This window comes from Pleurodeles waltl, chromosome 1_1 (genome assembly GCF_031143425.1).
Source record: "Pleurodeles waltl isolate 20211129_DDA chromosome 1_1, aPleWal1.hap1.20221129, whole genome shotgun sequence".
Lineage (NCBI taxonomy): Eukaryota > Metazoa > Chordata > Amphibia > Caudata > Salamandridae > Pleurodeles > Pleurodeles waltl.
The window spans coordinates 230,921,430-230,943,393 of record NC_090436.1 but is presented as its reverse complement, the minus strand read 5'-3'; the positions used below and the strand labels follow the sequence as shown (position 1 = coordinate 230,943,393).

Here is a 21,964-nt window from a genome sequence, read left to right as displayed (position 1 = left end):
TATTTTACTATCTCTACCTTCATTGTCCGCACCTGCAGACTGACCTTGTATCAAAGGGGATGAAACCGGCCTAGTACGAAACCTTGGAGATAAGTGTATTAGTCATCTCTGCTGGAAAAATACAACTTTTAAGCAAGAATATATGTTTCATTAGTTCAAGGAAATGCCACGCAGTTAGAATTTGAGACCAGGCAACTAGGCCAAAGCCTCTACTAAATTTAAGCTAAGCAAAAACAGTTTCAGCTAAGAAATCATGGCATACATTTGCAATTATGACGGATTACTACAATTTTCAATCCTTCATGTTTAATAAAGCTCATTTTCCATGATGGCGAACTACCCCGAGGGCACAATTTCCCTCGTACATTATTTTCTTTATTAAAATCACACTACATTATATGCTTTTGATTACATGATATGTATGAATATATGTTGGACCCTCTTTTCTGTGTCATCAGTGTCAGTGCTTAATTTGAGCCAGTGGTTGCCGGTGGGGCCCACAGACACTCATTTTTGGAGCCCGAACCTATTTTTCTTCATCTGACCTTTACCAAGAGCAATAGAGAGGAAGCGAAAAGAGGGAGGAAGAAAAAGATGGAAAAACTATACAAAGGGAGAAAGTGGGAACCTGGGAGGGAGAGATCAATGGAGAGGAAGCGTCTTGTAGTGGATAAAAGTGGCATGAGTTGGATTCAGGTCTACACCGCCTTGGTATTCAGCGCGCCGCCATGTAATAGCACCGCCGCGGGCTTCTGTGCAGAAATTTGGGCGCTCATTACGCGATGTGTCACTGGATATGAGCTTGCAGCCGTGTCCTGTTCACTTGTTTGTACAAAAACCAGGGCACGTTGCTAACTCTTTTGTTCGACTCGGGGCATGGATGCAAAGCAATGCTTAGGGTGGTGAGACATTTCCATGTGAAGGGCTGATAGACCGCAGCCATTAAAAAAAAAAAACGGGAAGTGACCGTAAGTCCACGAAGAGCATTTGCTTGAAAGAACTTCACGTCGGAGGACATGCTGTATTTCCGAGCAGCTGAAAGCTAAGTGCCACAAGAATGGTAAGCGCGGCGACTTGCCTCATTTGGTTTTCTCGAGGGTGGTATACGTGCTTTGCCCACTGTGCTTGAGATTAGTGTAGACCAGAGTATTGTTATATTACAGTACCAGTCAGCACGCTGGCACTGTGACTTTTATTTGTGCGCACACAGTGTGACGTAGAAAGAGTGTCACAGGCCCCAATGCGATCTCTAGGTAATGTAGCAGAAGGCGCTTCCCCATGAGTGAATGCTGCTATTTCTGGCATAATTTCGTAGATTTCGACTTTACGAAATATTAAATTGAGTTGAAATCTCAGCACTGGGCATTAACCGGGAAGATGGTGGTTCCCCTCTATGGCTAACGTGAAGACGCAAATATTCTGCTAAGGTTGGGGAAGTGGTCATGGGGCTAGCAGCTGCATACACATGATCTATTACACACACAGGAATACACCGCTAGAACATGGGTAAATATTTGCTTTAGTTCTGTGAAGATTTTGCTTTTGTTACTTTCACAAATATCCAAATGAAAATACTTGTTCAATGCACTGCTTGAGAGGATGGATATCTTTGATGCCCTGCAGTTAAATAAAGCTCTTCTTTGGGTTTGCTTCTACAGGATAAATTCTATTGCCAGTCTGTCAGCAATTAATTGATGTTAATGGCCCGCCCCGCAACTATAGACCTAAGCCAAAAGTTCTGGGGGAGTCAATTAACCGCGGTTAAGGTTCGACCCCATATGAGCACTAAGGCTATAAACACACATCCCCCAACCCAGAGGTCTACAAACTGTAGGGGCGGCCCTCCTGGGGGTTGCCTTAAGTTGATCTCACGGGGCCACCAAGCTTTGGCCAAGAGGAGCATATAGTATGCTTTTGGGGAATAGAGACAAACACCATGAATTCAGTGAAGAAAGCAGAGCCGCAGAGAGCAGCTTTGTGATGGGCCATCAGTATCGCCCTTAATCACTTACGTCCTGGATGGTAGAATGTGTAAAGGTGTGTGGGGGGCCTTAATACCCCAATGTCCCTCACTCGCTTCTGATAAAGGATCGCATTGTAGATACTCTCAGAGTTGGGGGGATGCCTGACTGTCAGTAGAATGTTGTCACTCGAAAGCTGCGCACTCCGTTCGACTGAGCCATTCTTAGCATTTGATTTATGGTGCTCACATACCTTATCGCGTGTCCCTTCGCGGTTGCCGTGGCAGGAAGTGTCAATGAAAGCATCTATGAATCAGGGACGTAGGAGACAATGCATTTCTGGGGGGGTTGGGAGGGGGGGGGGACAGGGACAGCCTTGGGGACTTTTCAATTGACCCTATACAAATCATCTGTTGTTTGCGTAGTGCAGGGTCCGATAAATGTACACAATCATGTAGTTTGGACGTGAAATAGAGAGAAAGGAAGGCATGTTGTGACACTCTGAAAGTATCTTTTATTGTTATTTACATTGACTAAGTATTTAGAACAAATGTGAAAATAACATGTTGATTAACCTTGCATCTTCATGCACCAAGCAAATAAAGGTAGGAGGGTAAAAAGGAAGAACATATCCTTTGTGCCCCGCACCGATCATGCCCCTCGCCTCATGAAAACTGAAACCGCACTGGAGATATCAAAAGCGATCAGGTAGAATTGTAAACTGTGCTCTGAAATCTAATAAAACTTCTACTCCTCTTTGTGATCTTGGGAAGCTCAGCCCCACACTAGCTGAAACTGGGAGCCTTTATACTAAAGAAGCTTTTGGTGTTACAAGCTATATAATACATGGGATTCTGTAATCCCTGTTTAAACAGCAGTCACTCATTTCTTTAGCATCTGCTATTTGTGAGGCACCAAGTCACTGATTATAAAGAAAAAGCATTCACTGATTATAAAGAAAAGACATTAGAGAATTACTATTATAAGGTTATCACAGTTGAGTTCTGACATCACAATGTCTTCTGCCAGAGCTACCAGCAGATCAGGTCACAGAACATAATTAATGCAGCTGTTTAAAGCAACAAATGGGATGTTGCTTTTCTTTCAGGTAATGACAGAAGCTATGCACTTAGGTTTTAAGTGGTGCGGGGGAAAGTTTATGGTGTGACCATGTATTATATGGGATAAAGAACCCCCTGCAAAAAATAAGGAGATTGCAAGTCACCTCGGACTTCATACGTTATAAACAAGCATTGGCAGAGCCAATAGGTCTCGCCTATGCAAGATCTATTGGCTTTGCCAATGTGTTTTGGCCATGCTGTACACTAGTGTGACTACTATTCAGCGCGGCTAAAAGTTAATGGCATAAAAGAGAATGATGTGTCATAGTGTTGTCAACTGGTGTAGCGTAGTGTCATGGAGTAAGAAGAGTGTTGTAGAATGAAGTAGTAAGCTAACTCTAAAGGAACAGGGGTCCCTTGAGTAAAATGCAATACCACTCCATTAAACAATGATATTAAAGTAGTATCCAAATGGATGGTTTAGTGAATTTATTCAATCAAAATATAAAAGATCAAAGGTAGGGGGAAAACATCGACAGGGGAAATCAAGAAAGACTTTGGTATTCAGGCATTCCACAAGTTATCTGGAGCGCCCAATGTCACCAATTACAAGAACAAAGGCCCTCATTATGACCCTGGTGGACAGCGTTATTTTAGAGAAAGGTACTGCCAACAGGCTAGCGGTACCTTTCCCCAAAATATGACATTGGCGGTTTGGGTCAAGCCAAACCGCCAATGTAACACTCCGTCCACCAGGACGGTAACTGCTACCGGGTTGGAGACTTAGGTCTCCAAGCAGGTGGTCCTCACAGTCACACCCTTGGGATTATGACCCCGCCTACCGTCATGGTTTTCGTGGCAATCTTACCGCCACAAAAACTATGGCGGTAGGCACTATCAGTGCCAGGGAATTCCTTCCCTGGCACTGATAGGGGTCTCCCCCCTCCTACCCAGATTCCTCCCCCACCCTCCTCCTCCCAACCCCTCCAACATACACACACCTACACGCACAGACATACACACGCATATACACACGCATACCAACATTCACCCATGCATGCATACATTCATACACACACACATCAACACACACAGACATACATCCTAGGACACACGCATTGACACATCACCACACACACTCACACCCATTCATGCACACATGCATTCCACACGCCTCACACCCGCATGAACGCACACAAAAAGACTCACACATACCCCCACACACACACCCAACACCCCCACCCTCCTTGTAGGGGGGTGGGGAAGAACACCGCCAGGTCGTATCATGGGTCATGATACGGTCGTCGGCGTTCTACTGGCATGGCGCTGCTGCTGGCAGCAGTGCCACCTTACCGCCATCAGCCACCATGACCGTAGCTGGAATTACGCCAGCCTTCTGGCGGAATTCCGGCTACAGTCATAATATGGCAGATGGTAGGTAGCCACGGTGATGGTGTTTTGGAGGCCATCGCCTTGGTGGTAAGTAGCACTTACCCCGCCTAGGCCATAATGAGGGCCAAAGTAATAAGCATTTGCAATGCAATAGGTCTTTCATTAGTGAGAGTTAGAGCTGTTGGCGTTGTAAATGATAATGACAACTTCGCACTTGGGACCTTGTAAATATTTAGTCATGGAGCACATTAAACCTTTATCAGAAATAAACTGTGTTTGTGCAGTCCTTCATAGACTTGGCATTAGACTCTAATGGTTTGAACAGCCCCTACAGAGCAGCACAATAAAAATAGCATTTGAAAGAAACATGGTCATAGAACCATGTATTCAGCCCCTAGAGGGCATAATCACATAAAAAAGAATGATAAAGAACATTGCAGTGTAACCAGTGCTTTAAATGGGCCGGTACTCTCCGGTACTGAGTACCGGCACTTTTTTATTTTGAGAGCGAGAGTACCGGCATATCTCAAGAAAAACGTAATACTTTTAATTGGAGAGTACCGCCACTTCTCAGAAACAAGCAGGTACTCTATTACAGAGTACCTGCACTTCTATTTTTCCATTTAAAGCACTGAGTGTAACCATATAATCAGCCCCTTGAGAGCATAGTGTATTACACATTTTCAGGCCTAGCAGGCCTTTTAAATATCATTTAACAGTGGAGTCAGTGGCACAAGGGTGCAGTGCTGAAGTTTGTTACTAGATATCCCTGTAGAGTCAATAGCAGAAGGTGCAGTACCACTGGTCGTGGATAGATGCCTCTTTAGAGTCAACAGCAGAAGGAGCAGTAGCACAGGTGGTGGCTAGATGTCCCTGTAGAGTCAAAAGCAGAAGGTGCAGTACCATTGGTTGTGGCTAGATCTCCCCCTGGAGCCAAAAGCACTCAGAGTACAGTGTCACAGAACACTGCCAGAACTACTTCTGACGTCAGAAGCTCAGCTGGAGAAGTACCAGGTCCTCAGAGAATGGCTGAACTATTTAGCCAAGCTGTACATTAAAACTTTATCAGCAATAACCTGTGCTTGTACATACATTAAACCTTTATCATTAGCAAAAGGTGCAATATCACTGATCATGGCTAGATGTCCCTGTGGACTCTAATGAGTTAGTACTGCCGGGTGGCAATTATCATCCTTCAGCCCGTGGAAAACATAGTGCATTACACATTTGCAGGCCGAGCAAGGTTGTAAGAATATTATTACAAACAAGGCCCTAATAACACAAACTCCTCTTAGCTATAAAAACAAATGTTCCAACTATTAGAAAGAAGTTTAAAAATGTATTGAATGGTGGAAGAGGTTATGATTTTTGGCCCCCTTCTAACCTAGAGTGACCCACAAGATGGCCTGGACAGAAAGAGCACATTGTTCTGAATGTTTTGGTGGTGGTCCCATTGCCCTAGGACCACAAAAGGCTGAGTTATGACCAAAAATGTGTTGTAAAAGGAATGCCTGCAAAGCATTATGGGGTGAGTTTCCCCGCATGCAGTGAATATTGTAGTATCAGCTCTCCCACTGTGGGGGAGAGCTGCTGTTGAGGATTCATCTCTGGGTCAATTGTATGCTATATAAACCACAAACAAATGTACAAAACACACGCACAACACAACTACTTGTATTTACTGATTATGTAAAGTAAGGACCAGGTGAAAAGCAGAGGTGGAAAACGAACCGCGCACATTAACACAAGTGCTTACTGACAAACTTGAGCCAGGAAACAAAAAAAAATAGTCTGTACAAACAGAAAATCATTCCAGGCTTAATTAAACTGTACTTGGCTGGTGCTCTTCAGCCAAGTACAGGAAGTGACGTATCGGCTGCAAAACCAGTTAGGAGGCAGCAAAACAAGAGCAACACTGCCTTCAACCTATGGTAACCGGCAGGCAGAAGCAAAGTCCTGTACTCATTCCAACAGGCCTTGAAGACAGCGCATGCACCCTTTCTAGGCTTGACCTTAAAAGTAACCCATATAGCACAGTGGTTAGCATCCACGATAATGATTTACAACCTTTCATACTCTGGCTTTCACATGAATGACTCAAATAGTGAATCAAAAAGTCATTAGCTCATAGTACTTATGCCAGCTTATATACAATATCACAAATTCAAGTCAAGGTACTTTGTCCAATGACGTTTCGATCCACTAGACAAGTATCTGGATTATCCTTAGCCTTAATTAAGCTTGAGATAAAAGGGTTATCGAGGGCTTGTAACCAAAAAGGCCAAGATAAATCTGACTCATGCCATGAGTGAGAAGTCAAGGAATGGATATCTGAATCTTTAATCAAGCGCCAATGCCATAAATTAGTAGTAGTAGTAGTAGAGTGGAGTAGTGTCAGAGTAGAGTAGAATGTCACAGAGTGGAGTGGCAGAGTGTCGTAGAGTGGAGTGGCATAAAGAAGAGTGAAGTGGCATAGAGTGAAGTAAAATAACGTGAAGTGGCCTAGAGAGAGATGAGTAGAGTGTCATTGAGCATAGAACATTGTTGTATAGTGGAGTGGCATAGAGGGCCGTAGAGTGGAGTGCCATGGAGAGTAGTATCATAGATTGAAGTGACATGGAGTGGCATAGAGTGGAGTAGTGTGTTGTAGAATAGAGTGGAGTAAAGTGGAATGAAGTGGTGTATAGGGAGTTGCTTAGGGAGTCAAGGAGTGGAGAAAGTGTCGTAGAGTGGCACAGAGTGGAGTAAAGTTTAATGGAATAGAGTGTCAGAGTCTAGTATCATGGAGTGTAATGTCAGAGTGAAGTGTCATAGAGTGGTGTTGAGTGGTTAGAGTGAAGTGGCATAGAGTGCAGTGGTGCAGAGTAGATTGGCATAGAGAGCAGTGACGTGGAGTGCATTGGTTTTGAGTAAAGTGGTGTAGAGTGCATTGGTGTAGAGTGCACTGGTTTAGAGTAGAGTGCAGTAGCATAGAGTGGTGAGGAGTAGAGGGGCACATAGTAGAGTAGCACAGCATAGATTGCAGTGGTGCAGAGTTCTGTGTTGTAGAGTGATGCAGTGCATGGTAGATTGGAGTGGTGCAAGGTAGAGTAGAGTAGTGTAGAGTGCAGGAGCAGAGAGTGCAGTGATGCAGAGTATAGTGGCGTAGAGTGTAGTGGCATAGAATGCATTGGTGTAGAGTGCAGTTGAGTGGCATAAAGTTGAATGGTGCAGAGTAGAGTGCCATGGTGCAGAGTAGAGAGGCGTATAGTTCAGTGGCATAGTGCAGCGATGCAGAGTAGAGTGTCGTAAAGGGCATTGATGTAGAGTAGAGTGGCATATAATGCATTGGCGTAGAATGCAGTGACGTAAAGTGATGCAGAGTAGAGTTTAGTGGTGAAGAGTAGGGTGTTGCAGAGTAGAGTATAGTGTTGTAGAGTGCAGTAGCATAGAATGGTGCAGAGCAGACTGGAGTGGTGCAGGGTAGATTGGAGTGGTGCAGGGTAGACTGGACTGGCATAGCATAGATTGGAGTTGTGTAGAGTGCAGTAGCATATAGTAGATGGTTTCAAAGTAGAGTGAAGTGCCCTAGAGTGGAGCGGTGTAGAATAGAATATAGTGCAGTGGTGCCGAATAGAGTGCAGTGTGGCAGAGTACAGTGGCATGAGGGCAGTGGTGCAGAGTAGAGTGGCATAGAGTTAAGCAGGGGAGAGTGCAATGTTGCAGATTAGAGGGTCATAGAGTACAGTGGTGTATTGTAGAGAGGCGTAGATTGCATTGGCATAGAGTGCAGTGGTGCAGAGTACAGTGGCATAGAAAGCAGTGGCATAGAGTGCTGTGGTGTAGAGTAGATTGGAATAGAGTGCAGTGGCACAGAGTGCATTGGTTTTGAGTAAAGTGGTTAAGAGTGCACTGGCGTAGAGTGCAGTGATGTAGTGTACATTGATTAGAGTAGAATACCATAGATTGTAGTGGTGTAGTGTAGAGTGCTGCAGAGTAGAGTGGTTTAGTTTAGTTTAGTTTATTGGATTTATAAAGCACATGGCTACCCCGAGGCCTCCCAGCACTAAAGCGGAAGCAGAGCAGACTGCAGGAATAGAAAATTAAGCACTCAACAAGGTTTTCAGATTCCTATGGAAGGAGAGTTCATGATTGTTTTGACGAAGCTCCAAGGGGAGGGAGTTCCAGAGTATGGCTGCTTTGTAGGTCATGGATCTTTCACCCCACCTCGCTCTCCTAACCCGGGAGATCTTCATCAGGGAGGCTGTCTAGGATCTGAGGGACCAATGAGGGATATAGTGGGCTGGTGTAGGCCTAAGGAGGACAGGGCCCCTGTTGTACAGAGCTCTATGCATAATGTGGAGTGGTTTGAAATGTATGCATTAACTGGGAGCCAGTGGAGGGAGGCTATGGAAGGTTTGAAGGATTGGTGTCTTGGAAGGTTCATGAGGAGACGCGCAACCTCATTCTGTACCACCTGAAGTCTCTTTACCACACTGGGGTGAACTAAAGTAAAGACCATTACGTAGTCTAGGCGTGAAATTATGAGGGCTTGCTCAATAACCCTTTTTGGCTAGTAACGGAAGCACCTTAAAGGCCTTCCTTAGGAGCCTTAGCAGACTAAAACAGGTGGCAGCCAGCATTTTTGATTGAAAGTCCATGATAAGACATGAGTCCAGCCAGATTCCTAGACTTTTTATATTTTCTTTTGACAGAGGCAGGCTTTCCAGCCCTTCCAGGACTGGCGACGGAGACCTATGAAGAAAATGGTTCCCCAATAACATCACCTCAGTTTTGTCTTCAGTTACTTTAAGTTTGCAGTCAGCCATCCATCTGGCTATTGCTCTGAGACATGGGGTTAGTCAGGGTTGATCCAATTTAGAATTTGTGCAAAAAAGAGAAAACAGCTGAGTGTCATCGGCGTAGGAGGCCAACCACAAACCGTAGGATTCTACAATCTCAGCTAAAGGCAACATATAGAGATTAAACAGAGTGGGGCTCAGGGAGGAACCCTGAGGCACCCCACTATTGAGGGAGAAACTGTTGGAGAGGTAAGAACGATCAAGGACTTGGAAGCTTGGATGATCCGGAAAAGCGGAAAACCATTTTAATTTTAAGGCACGGCCATTAATACGTGCTTTAGATATTCTATGTACAAAAATGGTGTGGTCTATGGTATTAAATGCTGCTCTAAGGTCTAACAGAATGATGGCCGAGGAGCCCCCATGGTCAAGATGACATTTTTTGTCTTCCACAACTGCAAGCAAAGCAGTCTTGGTGCTATGATGGGGTCTGAAGCCCATTTGTGTGTTGTGAAGGATTTCATGTTCCTCCAAAAAGCCTGAAAGGTGTTTGTTGACATGTTTTTCAATGAGCTTGGACACAGCAGGCAGCAGGGTGATCAGTCTGTAGTTGTTGAAGAGGGTGGCATCAAGATGAGGCTTTTTGAGCAGCGGCTTGACTATAGCATGCTTCCACTGCGATTGGATCTGACCTGTTGTGAGGGAGGCGTTATGGAGATTAGTCAGGACAGGGGCAGTGGTGGCTGACCCCAGGGCCAGAATGTAGGGAGGAGCTGGGTCCAGCGGGGATCCTGATTTTATGGAATGTAGGAGACTGATTATTAAATCTTCAGTGAGGACTGGTGTAGAGTGGAGTGGTACAGCATAGATTGCAGTGGCCTAGAGTGAAGTTGCATAGAAGAGTGGAGAAAATTGGTGTAGAGTGCAGTGGCATAGAGTAAATTGTTTCAGAGTAGAATTAAGTGGTGTAGAGTGGATTGGTGCAGGGTAGAGTGTAGTGACATAGAGTGTAGTGGAATAGAGTACAGTGATGTAGAGTGCAGTGGTGTAGAGTAGATTAGAGTGGCGTAGAGTGGTTTGGCATAGAGTGCACTGGCACAGAGTGGAGTTGTACAGAATAGAGTGCATTAATGCAGAGTATAGTGGCAAAGAGCACGGTGTTGTGGAGTGGAGTGGTGTAGGGTGTAGGGGTGCAGAGCAGAGTGGAGTGGCCTAGATTGGAGAGGGGTTGAGTGCATTGACACAGAGTAGAGTGGTACACATTAGAGTAGAGAGGTGTAGAGTAGAGTGGTGCAGAGTAGAGTGGAGTGGCGTAAAGTGGAGTATGGTGTGGTAGCACACTTGCATCAAAGACAACACATCTTCAATTGAAATCAACATTACATTTGCACAGGCATACAGTTTTACTGATAAAAGTAGACAGCGCACAACTGTTAATGTGTGGAAATGTCATCACGTAGTGTATTAACTTGTTTTGATTAAATTAAATTAAAATATTTGTTTCCACCACACTTATATTCTTAAATATCTGCACATTCCATTTACAGACATTTAGATTTTGTTGTGTGGTAGAAAAAAGTACCTTCCTTAAGCCTCCCTCCAGCATACCCCAAGTACCCAGCATGATTGTCATATACATCTTCTCACTTTAAACCCAGAGAAAGAAACATAAACATCAAGCTCTCTGGAAAGACAGAGCCTATCATTGGACCTTGTTCTTTGAATGCACAGCAAGCGTGACAAGGTAAGAACAAGATTTAAAGGGCTGTTTACAGAAATCGAACACTAGTGGAAGGATACTGTAAACATGAGATGCTCAATGGGAAGGACAAACTCTAGCTGGACAGCCTAAAACTAATACAGCTAGCAAATAGAAACCAAGCAAGTGTGAGTTACAAACCACAAAGCCAATGGTAAGCAAAGGGCAGTATGCTTTCCCAGGGAAGCTTTCCAAATGGTCCCTAGATGTTTTTAGCAAACCAGATAGGCTTCGAACCAATGTACTCAGCCTTCGGCCTCGTTCCTCTATATGATTATGGAACCCCTCTGTGACTTACAATATCCTTATAAGGTACGGCAGGGGGTACTTTATCCCTCATGTTAAGAACTGTGTACTGAAAGTTATAACCTCATGCAAGGCTAGGCGAACCTGCACCCTGAACCTCCATACTCCCTTCTCTCAGACTTCTGCACCATCCACCACCCCTACCTCACTTGGAGGGGCACTGTGTATTGAATATTAATGATAAATCAATTATGTATGATACACGCCAGAAGACTGGCTAAGAGATCTTGCCCTCTGTAACACAGATTAAAATATATGCTGAACTACCACTCCCTTTGCGACCCAAAGATATATTATTAGTCTGCTATGTACCTTTTTACTCCACGCTGCTAAAGACGACAATGTTGAACCATTGACCCAACCCACACATCAGAGTAAGGATTCTATGCCCATGAAATAAATGCTGCCACTACTCGGAGAGCTGACAGACTAGAATCAAATATATAATCAAACCACTGCAACAGTCAAACTGTATCTTGCTATTTAGGGCCTTTAAACAGGCTCTTATAGGCATGGACTGCACTCACTGTATTTTCCTGTAACGTGAAATGTGTGCAGATTTATGTTAATTCATTATTACAAGTACTGTATTTGTGATGCCTTTGTCAGCTATCACCAGGGCCACTGGAATTGTGCAATTGTGTGCTGCATTGTTTTTCACATAATAATGGATTTGCGGCATTTGCCACAAAAATCATCATCTGCTGCATAATCTGCAGATTTAAACAACAAAAAATTGTTTCTAGCTAAAGCAGTTCAAAACTTACTAAAACTCAGTGACATGTTGCTGCCCAGTGGAAGGCCCCTTTGCAAAAAGTTGACTGGTAGATTTCCTTTTGCTTCTTGCTATATTTAGGTGTTAAACTGGTACTTATGAGGTGCAGCCTAAGCCCTGAGAGTGTTAACAAGTACAAAAATGACAAAATGATGAAATACTATCACAAAATGTGTCACGCTACACCATATAATTTGCCTCTTCTTGCTGCATATTTCAGCCTTCTCCTGGTACACAATTTCAGTGGCCCTGACTCTCCCCAGTGTATCCACACATAACTGTTATTCTTTGTTATTTGTCGATTTGTTTTCTGTCTGTACTTATTGAATTTGAAAATCAATTAAAAACGTATAATACAAGTCAAACGAGAATGTTAGAAACAGAAAAGATAACATACTTCAATATGCTTAAGTATGTAACGATAACAACAGCATAAATAATAACGCTAGGCAAAACGGCCCAAAATGAAACATGGCTTCTCCCTGTTACTAACACTTTAATCCAACCCTTCATTATTTAGATAAAAAAAAATTAAGCATAAATGTTAGAAAAAGATGCCCTTCTAATAGTTTGTAGTGTGAATGTTAAAATCTGGGCTTAATGTCGCCTTCCCTGTTTCACAAACAGGTGTGATCCCAGGCAGCTACAAATAATGTGTTTCACAGAGTCACCTTTCTAGCCTGCAGTCAGACTGAATGGGGCTCTGTTTCCTCTTTAGAGCTTCCTCATTGTCCTGCAGCACTCCTCTTCAAGGAGGATGGTGGGGGGGAAAGGGGACGAAGACAGCAATCATCAAAAGCTGTTTTCTTCTCCTCGCTCCCTTTGTTTTCACAGATGCTTAATGCCCACAGCTGTAGACAGGACACACAGAAGGGCAGAGGGCATAGAGGGTCTCCTGACTCACCTTCATTCTGTGACCATCAGATTGTTGATTGGAGACAGGTCAGCATTTCAAGTGCAGGGCCTTTATAAGTAATGCTTTTGCGCTCTGATGGCCCTGTGAATCACAGAATTAAGAGGGGAAATTATTTTGTCCCCTTGTCACCCCTACCCTCGTCCCCTATGTCCCCCACAATCCAAAAGCTACATCACCTGTGTCCCCCACACTTCCTACACCCATGCTCTGAATGCTCATGAGCAGGCCCATGATGGAACAGCCAAGCCTCTAATACATCCTGTTGTACTTGGTGTTTTTCTAATACCGAGCCATGTTCTTTCTGATGACACTGAAGAATAAACACCTTGATAAAGGGTACATCACCCTTACAATAAACTTCCAACAGCACTGAAGGGGAGGTATTACTTTGTTTTTTTGTGAATTGATGGTAAAACCTTTTGCTCTTCCTTCGTCCTGTTGTCAAATTGTCGAATTCGGTTTATTGTTTCAGGTATTCAAAACCATAACAAACCAACAGCAATGATGTCAAAATCTGAAAAAAAAATATCCTAGCATTGGAGCTGTGCAATTATTTCATCTACTGGCAGGACTGGTCTGAAATACTTGTGCGACTAGTAACAATAGTATCAATTTTGCTTAAAAATGGTTTAAAATTCAAATTAAATGATGGTCCTAATGTTCTTGTGCAACTAGTAGCAATAATCTCAACATTGCTCCAATTGGAATTGAAATTGAGGCTAAGCAATTATTTGCTGTAATACTAATGCAGAAAAACCTAACAACTTTACAGTTTAGCCATCTGCAGCAGGAATACCTAATAAACATAACTTAGCTAAAGTGCAAGAGTGCTTCTGCAATCAACAGCAACAATATCACATTTGTTTTAAAATTATTCCAAATTTTTAATTCTACGATTTCTTTAGCTGATAGCCCCAGCTAACCTGAAATGCTCAAGCAACCTGCAATCATATTATTATTTTGCTTAAAGTAATTCCTAAAGTTCTCGCTAGGCGGTGATTTTACGATAATGTGAGAGCCATAAATCTCACAAATTTACAATTTAGTTGCGGATCAAGTGGATTAAAGTACTATGGCTGCTCTACAAGTTCAAATGACCCTGACATTCAAGCTTCTTTTCAGAAGTTTCTTTTGGCGCTCGCTCGTACAAGCAGGGACAAATGCAAATCATGTGAATAAGTTCTTCCCTATGCCGGCCTCAATGTCTGCATAACACAGAGGTTTGGTTTCTCCATTGTGATACAATAGCCATTGTTGGTGTTGTTAATGCATCCCCTTATGATAATTTATTACACATTAGGACTCGTTTTAGGATCAACTTTAGCAGAGAGTCATCAGCGCTTCAGTTCAACAAAGCATCAATTCAGTTGTTTGTCTATTTGCATCAGTTTAGTGAGCACCTGTCCTAACCACTGATTAGCATTGGCATGTTGGGCTTCATGCAAAACAATTTAGAACACCAATTTGGAAAACATCTAGCTATGGTCTCTGTCAAAAGTAAGCAGTTGGTACCTAGAAAGGAAAGCAAACAGACAAATCACAATTTCATTGTCATAGTTACCCTTCAAGTTTTAGGTCAGCATTCAGAGTCAGTCTTCGTCTTCAGGACATCAGTTGATTCGCCATCAGTCTAAACTCCGCTCCCAGGGAAAGGGGCACTTCCCTCATAAGGAGGTAAAGTGAAAAAATTGGCAATCTAAAGAAGAGGATGGTTCTAAGTAAAAATCAGCAAAGTCACTAGACAAGGTGACAAAGTCTCTGGATCAAATCGACAGCATTTCCCTAACCAGTTCTAAATGGCTCCCCGTGTCATGGGTTTTTATCCCTTTTCCGTTGTACATTCCCCTAAAACTTAATTGGTTGAATGTTATACCCCACTATCTCTACCCTATTAGAAAACAGATTATGTCATTAATCTTTCACCCCATATTAATTTACAGACATTTTATTGGTCCATATGATTGACGTCTTCAGAGGTAGCACGTCCGGTATGATTTCATCCTTCTGTAATTCTTTGCACATCTTTTGGTCAGTAGCTCCATTGTCTTCACCGGTTTAAATGACCTTGGATATTATATTAATCTACACTGTTGCATTTTGGCTAAACATTTCTACAAGCAATATGAATTTCATGAGAACGGACCCACTATGGTTACATTCAGCTTCTAGTTGAAGAAAAACAAGAGGTCATGTCCTTTTGCAAGTCAGCACACTACAGGTTTAGAAAAACACATTTACTATGAGAGCCAGGCAGCTAAGATTCTGCTCATGCTAACTTAAGGCCTACAATATTCATTTAGCATAACTGTAATAACATAATCATTAATAATTAGTATAAAACCATACTTTAATACAATAATTCATAAGCATTAGTCATTTTCATTAGTCCCCGCATATATTGACGGCCACTCCCCGTGGTCACATTTCAAGTGCACGTTTAAGCAAAACACATTAATATAATTTCTTATGCGGTATTATCACACACTAGTTCATAAACATTTCATGTTAATATATAGCTTATATAAACTACGCTCTCTCAGTGTATTACCCAGGCGCAACATCATTAAGCTGCGTTTCATTCACGCTGGGAAAGAAATAGAAAGGTAAGGGGCCGGAACCAGATTAGTATAATATTTTATGACCATCCATGCATGGGAGCAGGCACTAAACTTAATTTTGTCTTTGATAAACGACAGATGTTTAGTGGCCCAATTAGCACCCTTTTTGAATGAGTCATACGAGTGCCCGGCATCCCATAACTTGCAGATGCAATTGATTGACAGTGAACCACAAATATTTTTAATAAACCTACTGTGGATCCTTCTCTAGAGCTCACCAGAGCGCAGTATTTAGTACATCAGAAGTACAACTAATTTTGTACCACATCTTAATCACTGTAGGTTTCGTTTGTCGGGTTAGCCCAAATTCCATACAGTGCTGAGCCTGGGGAGGTAGATTGTGGTAGGTTAAAAACACGCCTGAAACAGTAAGCTGAATTTTGTCTATAAGTGTCATGTCAGAGCCAGACATCGCCACACTGGCATAGGTAATTGCCAGGCAGCAGTTTAGAAAAATGACTGTTAACAGCAGATGGAATAAAGGGCCATCTAACTGTTTGGCCAAGATGGAAGAAGCATAAATTAGAGCCGCAGCCTTCTTCCCAATATACTGTTTCTGTTGCATAAAAAAGCCCTGGGCATCCAAGTATATGCCCAGATATTTATAATGTGACACTAAATCTATTAAATATGTAATTCAAGGCCAATTTAAAAGAAGACGATGGTAGAGGGCCAATTCGCATTATTTTAGATTTCACCAGATTGATCTCCTGTTGGTTGGAGTTTACATAACTAGCCAGTATATTTAGAGATCGTTGCAAGCCCACCTTCGTATGACTAAACAAAACTAGATCATCTGCATTTAATAAATGAGTGATGGGGAGAGATCTCAGATGTGGTGCATGCAAATTTGCTTCATCCAAGGAAGGGTGAGGTCTGCCGTAAAAAGATAAAATAAATATTGCCCCAGAACGCAACCTTGTTTTTGGCCACAATACGTTGGAATTTTCCTTGAGCATCTCGTGACATCTCTATGTATAGTAATATTATTGCCTTCATCAGTGCATCTGGCAAGCCCCAAAGCCTCAAATTGCTTCAGAGCAAGTGTCTGTTGACTCGTCAAAAGAAGCTATAAAGTCAAGAAACTAAGGTATATCTTCTTAGTTTGTTTACTGCATTACTCTGCAAGAAAGGCGGTCACTAATATATTTGTTGTGGTGCCTACTCCTTCCCTGAAGCCTGTTTGATTAGGGGGGACAATGTTATTGTTGTTGGACCAGTCTGTTAGGTCTGCAAGAACCAATGAGGCAAAATACTTTGCCTCTGCGTCAAGGAGTGCTACAAGTCTGTAATTAGCTGAATTAGCCCTGTCCACTCCCTTATGTATTGGATTGATTATAGAGCCACACCAGCTCTGAGGAACAGCACTGCTCAGTCTGATTTCCTGATATAAAGATCTTAACACTCTTGACCAAAAATCTGGTTCCTATTTTAAAAATGGCTTGTGGTAAGCCATTTGTGCCGGTAGCCCCATCGCGGCAGGCCTAGGAAAGAACTTTGTTGAATTGCAGTAGTTGTCAGATTGCCTTCATCGTTGACTGGGCCTTGAATACCTTTTACCAGTGACAATGGCAGCTTCCTAAATGAAGTGCTCGAATCACTGATTTGGGAGCTTGTCGACAAGGCCTCTGCAAGATAGTTCACCCACTCATTATCCAAAATGTTTTAATTATTGATAGGATTTCCTCTGGCATTCAACCTGTAAACTATTTCCCAGAATTGTCTAAGATTCTTCTGCTTAGTGGTATGTATTATTTTTGACTAGAAGAGATCTTTTGCTTCATTTTTTTCTTTCCAAAGTTGCTTCTTATATTCCTTCTTTGCATTTTTTAAGAGTACCCAGAGAGAAGGATCACCCAGGGAATCTTTCAAATGCCTTGCCAACCTCTTTTGTACCTTCTTAAGCATGATTTTGAGAGTCAAACCGACCCAATAAGACCAGAGAGAGTGAAAGGCCAATGTGTCGTTGGCTTGGAATAGAGAACTAACAATTACTTTCCAAAATGCTCCCAGGCTTCTGGTATGAGGACGTTGGTGTTTAAACTTTCCATCATTATCAATTTGTCCATTTGTGCTATGTCTACTATTGTTTACGATGACTACCGCAGTCGCTTTCGATTTGTTGATTCAGTAATTCCCACTTGTACTGGGCCTCGATTATGAAATGGTGAGGAGGATCCCAAAGACAATATTTGGCTTGAATGATCACTAGATGTACTATATCTTTTTACGAATTGCTGTACCAGAGGGATCAAAGGTAAAGTGACTAGGGTATAGTAAATGATAGATCAAGATTTGGACCATAATATGTATAATTCGGTGGGAAGTCTCCTGTATATCTCCCGTTTAAGACGCACATTCTTAAAATTCCATTGATGTAACTAAGTGTTTACCTAGTCGATCACGACATTTAACATTCAGATTCACCTGAGGTGGAACATTCCAACACTGATTAGCATTATTAACTAGTTCATCATCATCTACTACATGGATTAAATTTGAGTTGAAATCACCAGTCAGTATTAAATCCCAGTCAGGAAAGAGATGTCGGTAGTTGGTGATAATTACCAATAACTTTTCTTTTGCAGCTTTCTTTCGAGTAGCAATGGGGTGAATGTAAAATCTACCAACAGCAATGGTGGTCTGTCTCGAGAAGCCAATAACTAAGTTTTAGAATCTGAAAGTAATGGTCCATTTGAGGTAGCTCTTCCGTGACTGCTTTTAGGTGTATTGAGAAGTAAACCGCTAACTCCCTGCTTGGTTTACCAAGTTGCTTGTACTTGGCCACCTTGGTTTGATAAGACGTAAAATCTACTAGTGGAAGATCATTTTGAGACCAGGTTTCCTGGAGGGCAATTACATCCATATCTTTCCAGTTTTTAGGTGGAATGCCATTTTGCAGCAATGATTTTCCACCAGTGATGTTCCTAGAGAGAAGACGTAAGGATTCCTGCTCTGTACAAATATTATTTGAAGTCTCTGCTCATGCATCGTCAGGGGCATTTAGGACCTGGGGAAGCCAGTCCCATCGACAGTCGATAGGCATCGAATACGTTGATTTAGCACTTTGGTCCTCTAGGTGAATGGCAGAGCTACTTTTTTGAGCCCCTTAAAACTGATTTAACTAACTTGACAAAAGACCGCGGAGGCCATTCTGGCTTTCCCGCTGGGCCGGCGGGCGCCCGCCAAAGGAGCGCCCGCCGGCCCAGCAGGAAAGGCCCTGCAACATACGGTGTTGCAGGGGTGCGACGGGTGCAGTTGCACCCGTCGCGATTTTCACTGTATGCTATGCAGACAGTGAAAATCATGCTGGGGCCCTGTTAGGGGGCCCCTGCACTGCCCATGCCAGTGGCATGGGCAGTGCAGGGGCCCCCAGGGGCCCCATGACACCCGTTCCCGCCACCGTGTTCCTGGCGGTCAAAACTGCCAGAAACAGGCTGGCGGGAAGGGGGTCGGAATCCCCATGGCGGCGCTGCTTGCAGCGCCGCCATGGAGGTTCAGCCCTGTCAGGGGTATTCCGGCGGGAAACCGCCGGATCCCCTTTTCTGACCGCGGCTTAACCGCTGCGGTCAGAATGGCCAATGAAGCACCGCCAGCCTGTTGGCGGTGCTTCCGTTGCCCGCGGCCCTGGCGGTTTAGGACCGCCAGGGTCAGAATGAGGGCCAAAGTTTTTTTAATCAAAAGTCAAAGGGGGTAGCTTGATGGTTTGGGTCTGATTAGCACTATCCCCCAACTTTCAAAGATTGAGGCAAAAGGCAAAATTAAGTCTGATATTGTGTCCAATTTCAAGTTAAAGTAATTTCTGCTAGATTACTACTAGTAGCCGGCAAGAATTCAACAGCTGTTAGCTCAGCTGAAGTTAGTTTTTTAAGCTCTGGGATTTCTTTTAATAGTCTCACTATGTTGCCTCTATTAAGAACATCATGACAACCTTGTGAAGTATATTCTGGTTGGAACAATAATTTAGACAGTCTTCCGCCACTAGTTGGGTACATTATCTGCTGCTCATTGGATTTTAGAGTGAGAGTCTTGTGCAGTATTTTTTGTACAAGGATGTTAAAACAGTAAGGTGATCCTGATTGAAGTTCTACATGGCTCTCTCCTGCTGCCTGTTTTGCTACAATTTGTCTCTCCAGACAGGGAGCTTCCTTAGGTGCAATTCACTCAGGCCCTGCCGCAACTGCTTGCATTGACTATTAGCAGACAGCAGTGATCAGCATTGAATCCTGATTTCCCATCATTAATATAGGGTGTGTCACCATTAAGAAGAAAAGGCCTTTGGGCTATATCTATGGCTGGAGCTACAGAGGGTAAAATGTTATTCTTTCCTGCTACTTGTTGATACAAAGATGGGTCTTGAATAAGGCTAGTTTTTAGGGTCGAGCCTGCGTCACATGCGCTCTTGCATGCGTATCGCTAGCGAGACTCTTTAGGGATTAGAAAAGGGCTCGGAGCCCTGTCGACGTCACGCCAGTGTCTTTCATTGGCAAGTTGGCTTGCCTGTTAGAATCCGCTTCTTTTCATTAGTTGAAGGCACGCATAGGGAATATGTGACAGAACAACTAGGTCCTAAACAACTATAGCCTAAACCACTACTGCTAAACAACTAAAAAGTCTCTACAACTAAGTACTGAACAACTACTGTCTAAACAACAATTGTGCCTGAATAACAATAGCCTGAACAACTAACTTTGATATATATTCTAAACAACTAATAAACCATAAAAACCAAAGAGAAAACCTTACCTTAAAATTAGTTGTTCAGGCAATTGTTATTCAGGCACAATTGTTGTTTAGACAGTAGTTGTTCAGTACTTAGTTGTAGAGACTTTTTAGTTGTTTAGCAGTAGTGGTTCAGGCAAGTAGTGGTTTAGACCTAGTTGTTCAGGATGATTCCCCTGTAGCCAGCAAGGTGCACCAGCGCCCTCGCAATGTTCTGGCTTTGCAGACAGTGAACATTGCGACAGTACTTGACGGGGGGCTCCTGCACTGCCCATGACAAATGCATGGGCAAAGCAGGGGGCCCCCTTTGGCCCCCTGCACCTGTTCTCCGCCAGATTTTATATTGCAGTGTTACTGCCATGAAAAGGATGGTGGAGAATGAGGTTTTAATCTGCAGATCCTGGTTGTGCTGGCGGTCGGACCGGCAGGGATGTTATATGGCAGTTGGATTGCCACATCCATGGCGGTCCAGACCGCCACCGCAAGTGTGGTGGTCATAAGACTACCACACTCATAATGAGGGCCTTTGTCTGCTAAATGTGGAATACATTTGGCACAATAATCTGCCATTCTGAAAAATTATCTTACCTTATCCTTGTTAACAGGTGCAGAAGTACCCATGACGTCATTAACCAAAGCAGGTTTAGATCTGACTCCTTCCTCGCTAATCACATGACCTAAATAAGTTTCACTCCACTCTGCAAATTTATACGTACTCAATTCCACAGTCAATCCCACACCTTCCACAACATCCAAAACTCTTCTCAATCTCTCATCATGTTCTTTCTTATTCACCCCAAACACTAGAATATCACCCTGAAAGAACATTATTCCACTTTCTTTTCTCAACAGTTTATGCATTAATCATTGAAATACGACAGATGCTGACGCTAAGCCAAATGGCATACGTTTAAATTGAAAACACCCATATGGTATGATGAACGCAGTGTATTTTCTAGATTCTGGTGTAAGAGCTATCTGGTGGTATGCCAGTGAAAGGACTATAGTAGAAAACCACGTAGCTTCTTTGAGAGATGAGACAATTTCTGTGATTTTTGGAAGTGGAAATTGTTCAATAACTATATTGTTGTTCACATGGCACAAGTCCACACAAAGACAGATTTTTCCATTGCTTTTGCATACCACAACAATTGTCAAAATCCACTCTAAGCTTTCGATTAGTTTGACTACATCCCACTCAATCAGTTTATGCAATTCCTTCAATACTTTCTCCCTTATCATTCTAGGAATCATTCTTGCTTTATGCACTTTTGATCACATTACTCTTGAGCACCTTATTGTGCTCAAACCCATTCAGTAGTCCTAAATCTTTAGTGAATACCTTGGGAAACGTAACTGCCATGGCTTTACCCACCACGCTTCCTTCATCCACTACCAAAACGTTTTCCACACTGTTCGGATCAAGGATGATATATAGGTTCCCTTGGTCCACCCATTCCAAAATTGATGGTCCATGCTTTGCCATATAGAGTTTTCCTGTAGTGTGTCTGTCCTCAAAGGAAAAAGATAACCATCTGAACCTTAGGATGTCAATCTTTTCACCCACAAAACTCTCTGGACCTATATCCGATGGTAACAAACATGATCTTACCATCTCACAATGATAAAAGGCGATCCTGAATCACCATAAATCTTGATTGCCACTCTACCTA

At 42.9% G+C, this 21,964-nt stretch overlaps 1 protein-coding gene across 2 annotated transcripts in view; it reads left to right on the top strand.

Moving 5' to 3' along the window:
* The first annotated feature begins 1,000 nt into the window (after positions 1–1,000).
* The window catches only part of FYB1 (FYN binding protein 1), a 602,843-nt gene continuing 581,879 nt past the window's right edge, over positions 1,001–21,964 (top strand). For both annotated transcript variants that reach the window (XM_069221354.1, XM_069221340.1), the window contains exon 1: positions 1,001–1,060. In XM_069221354.1, the coding sequence (XP_069077455.1) occupies positions 1,058–1,060 (3 nt within the window). In that variant the 5' untranslated portion in view covers positions 1,001–1,057. The remainder of the gene's footprint in view (positions 1,061–21,964) is intronic.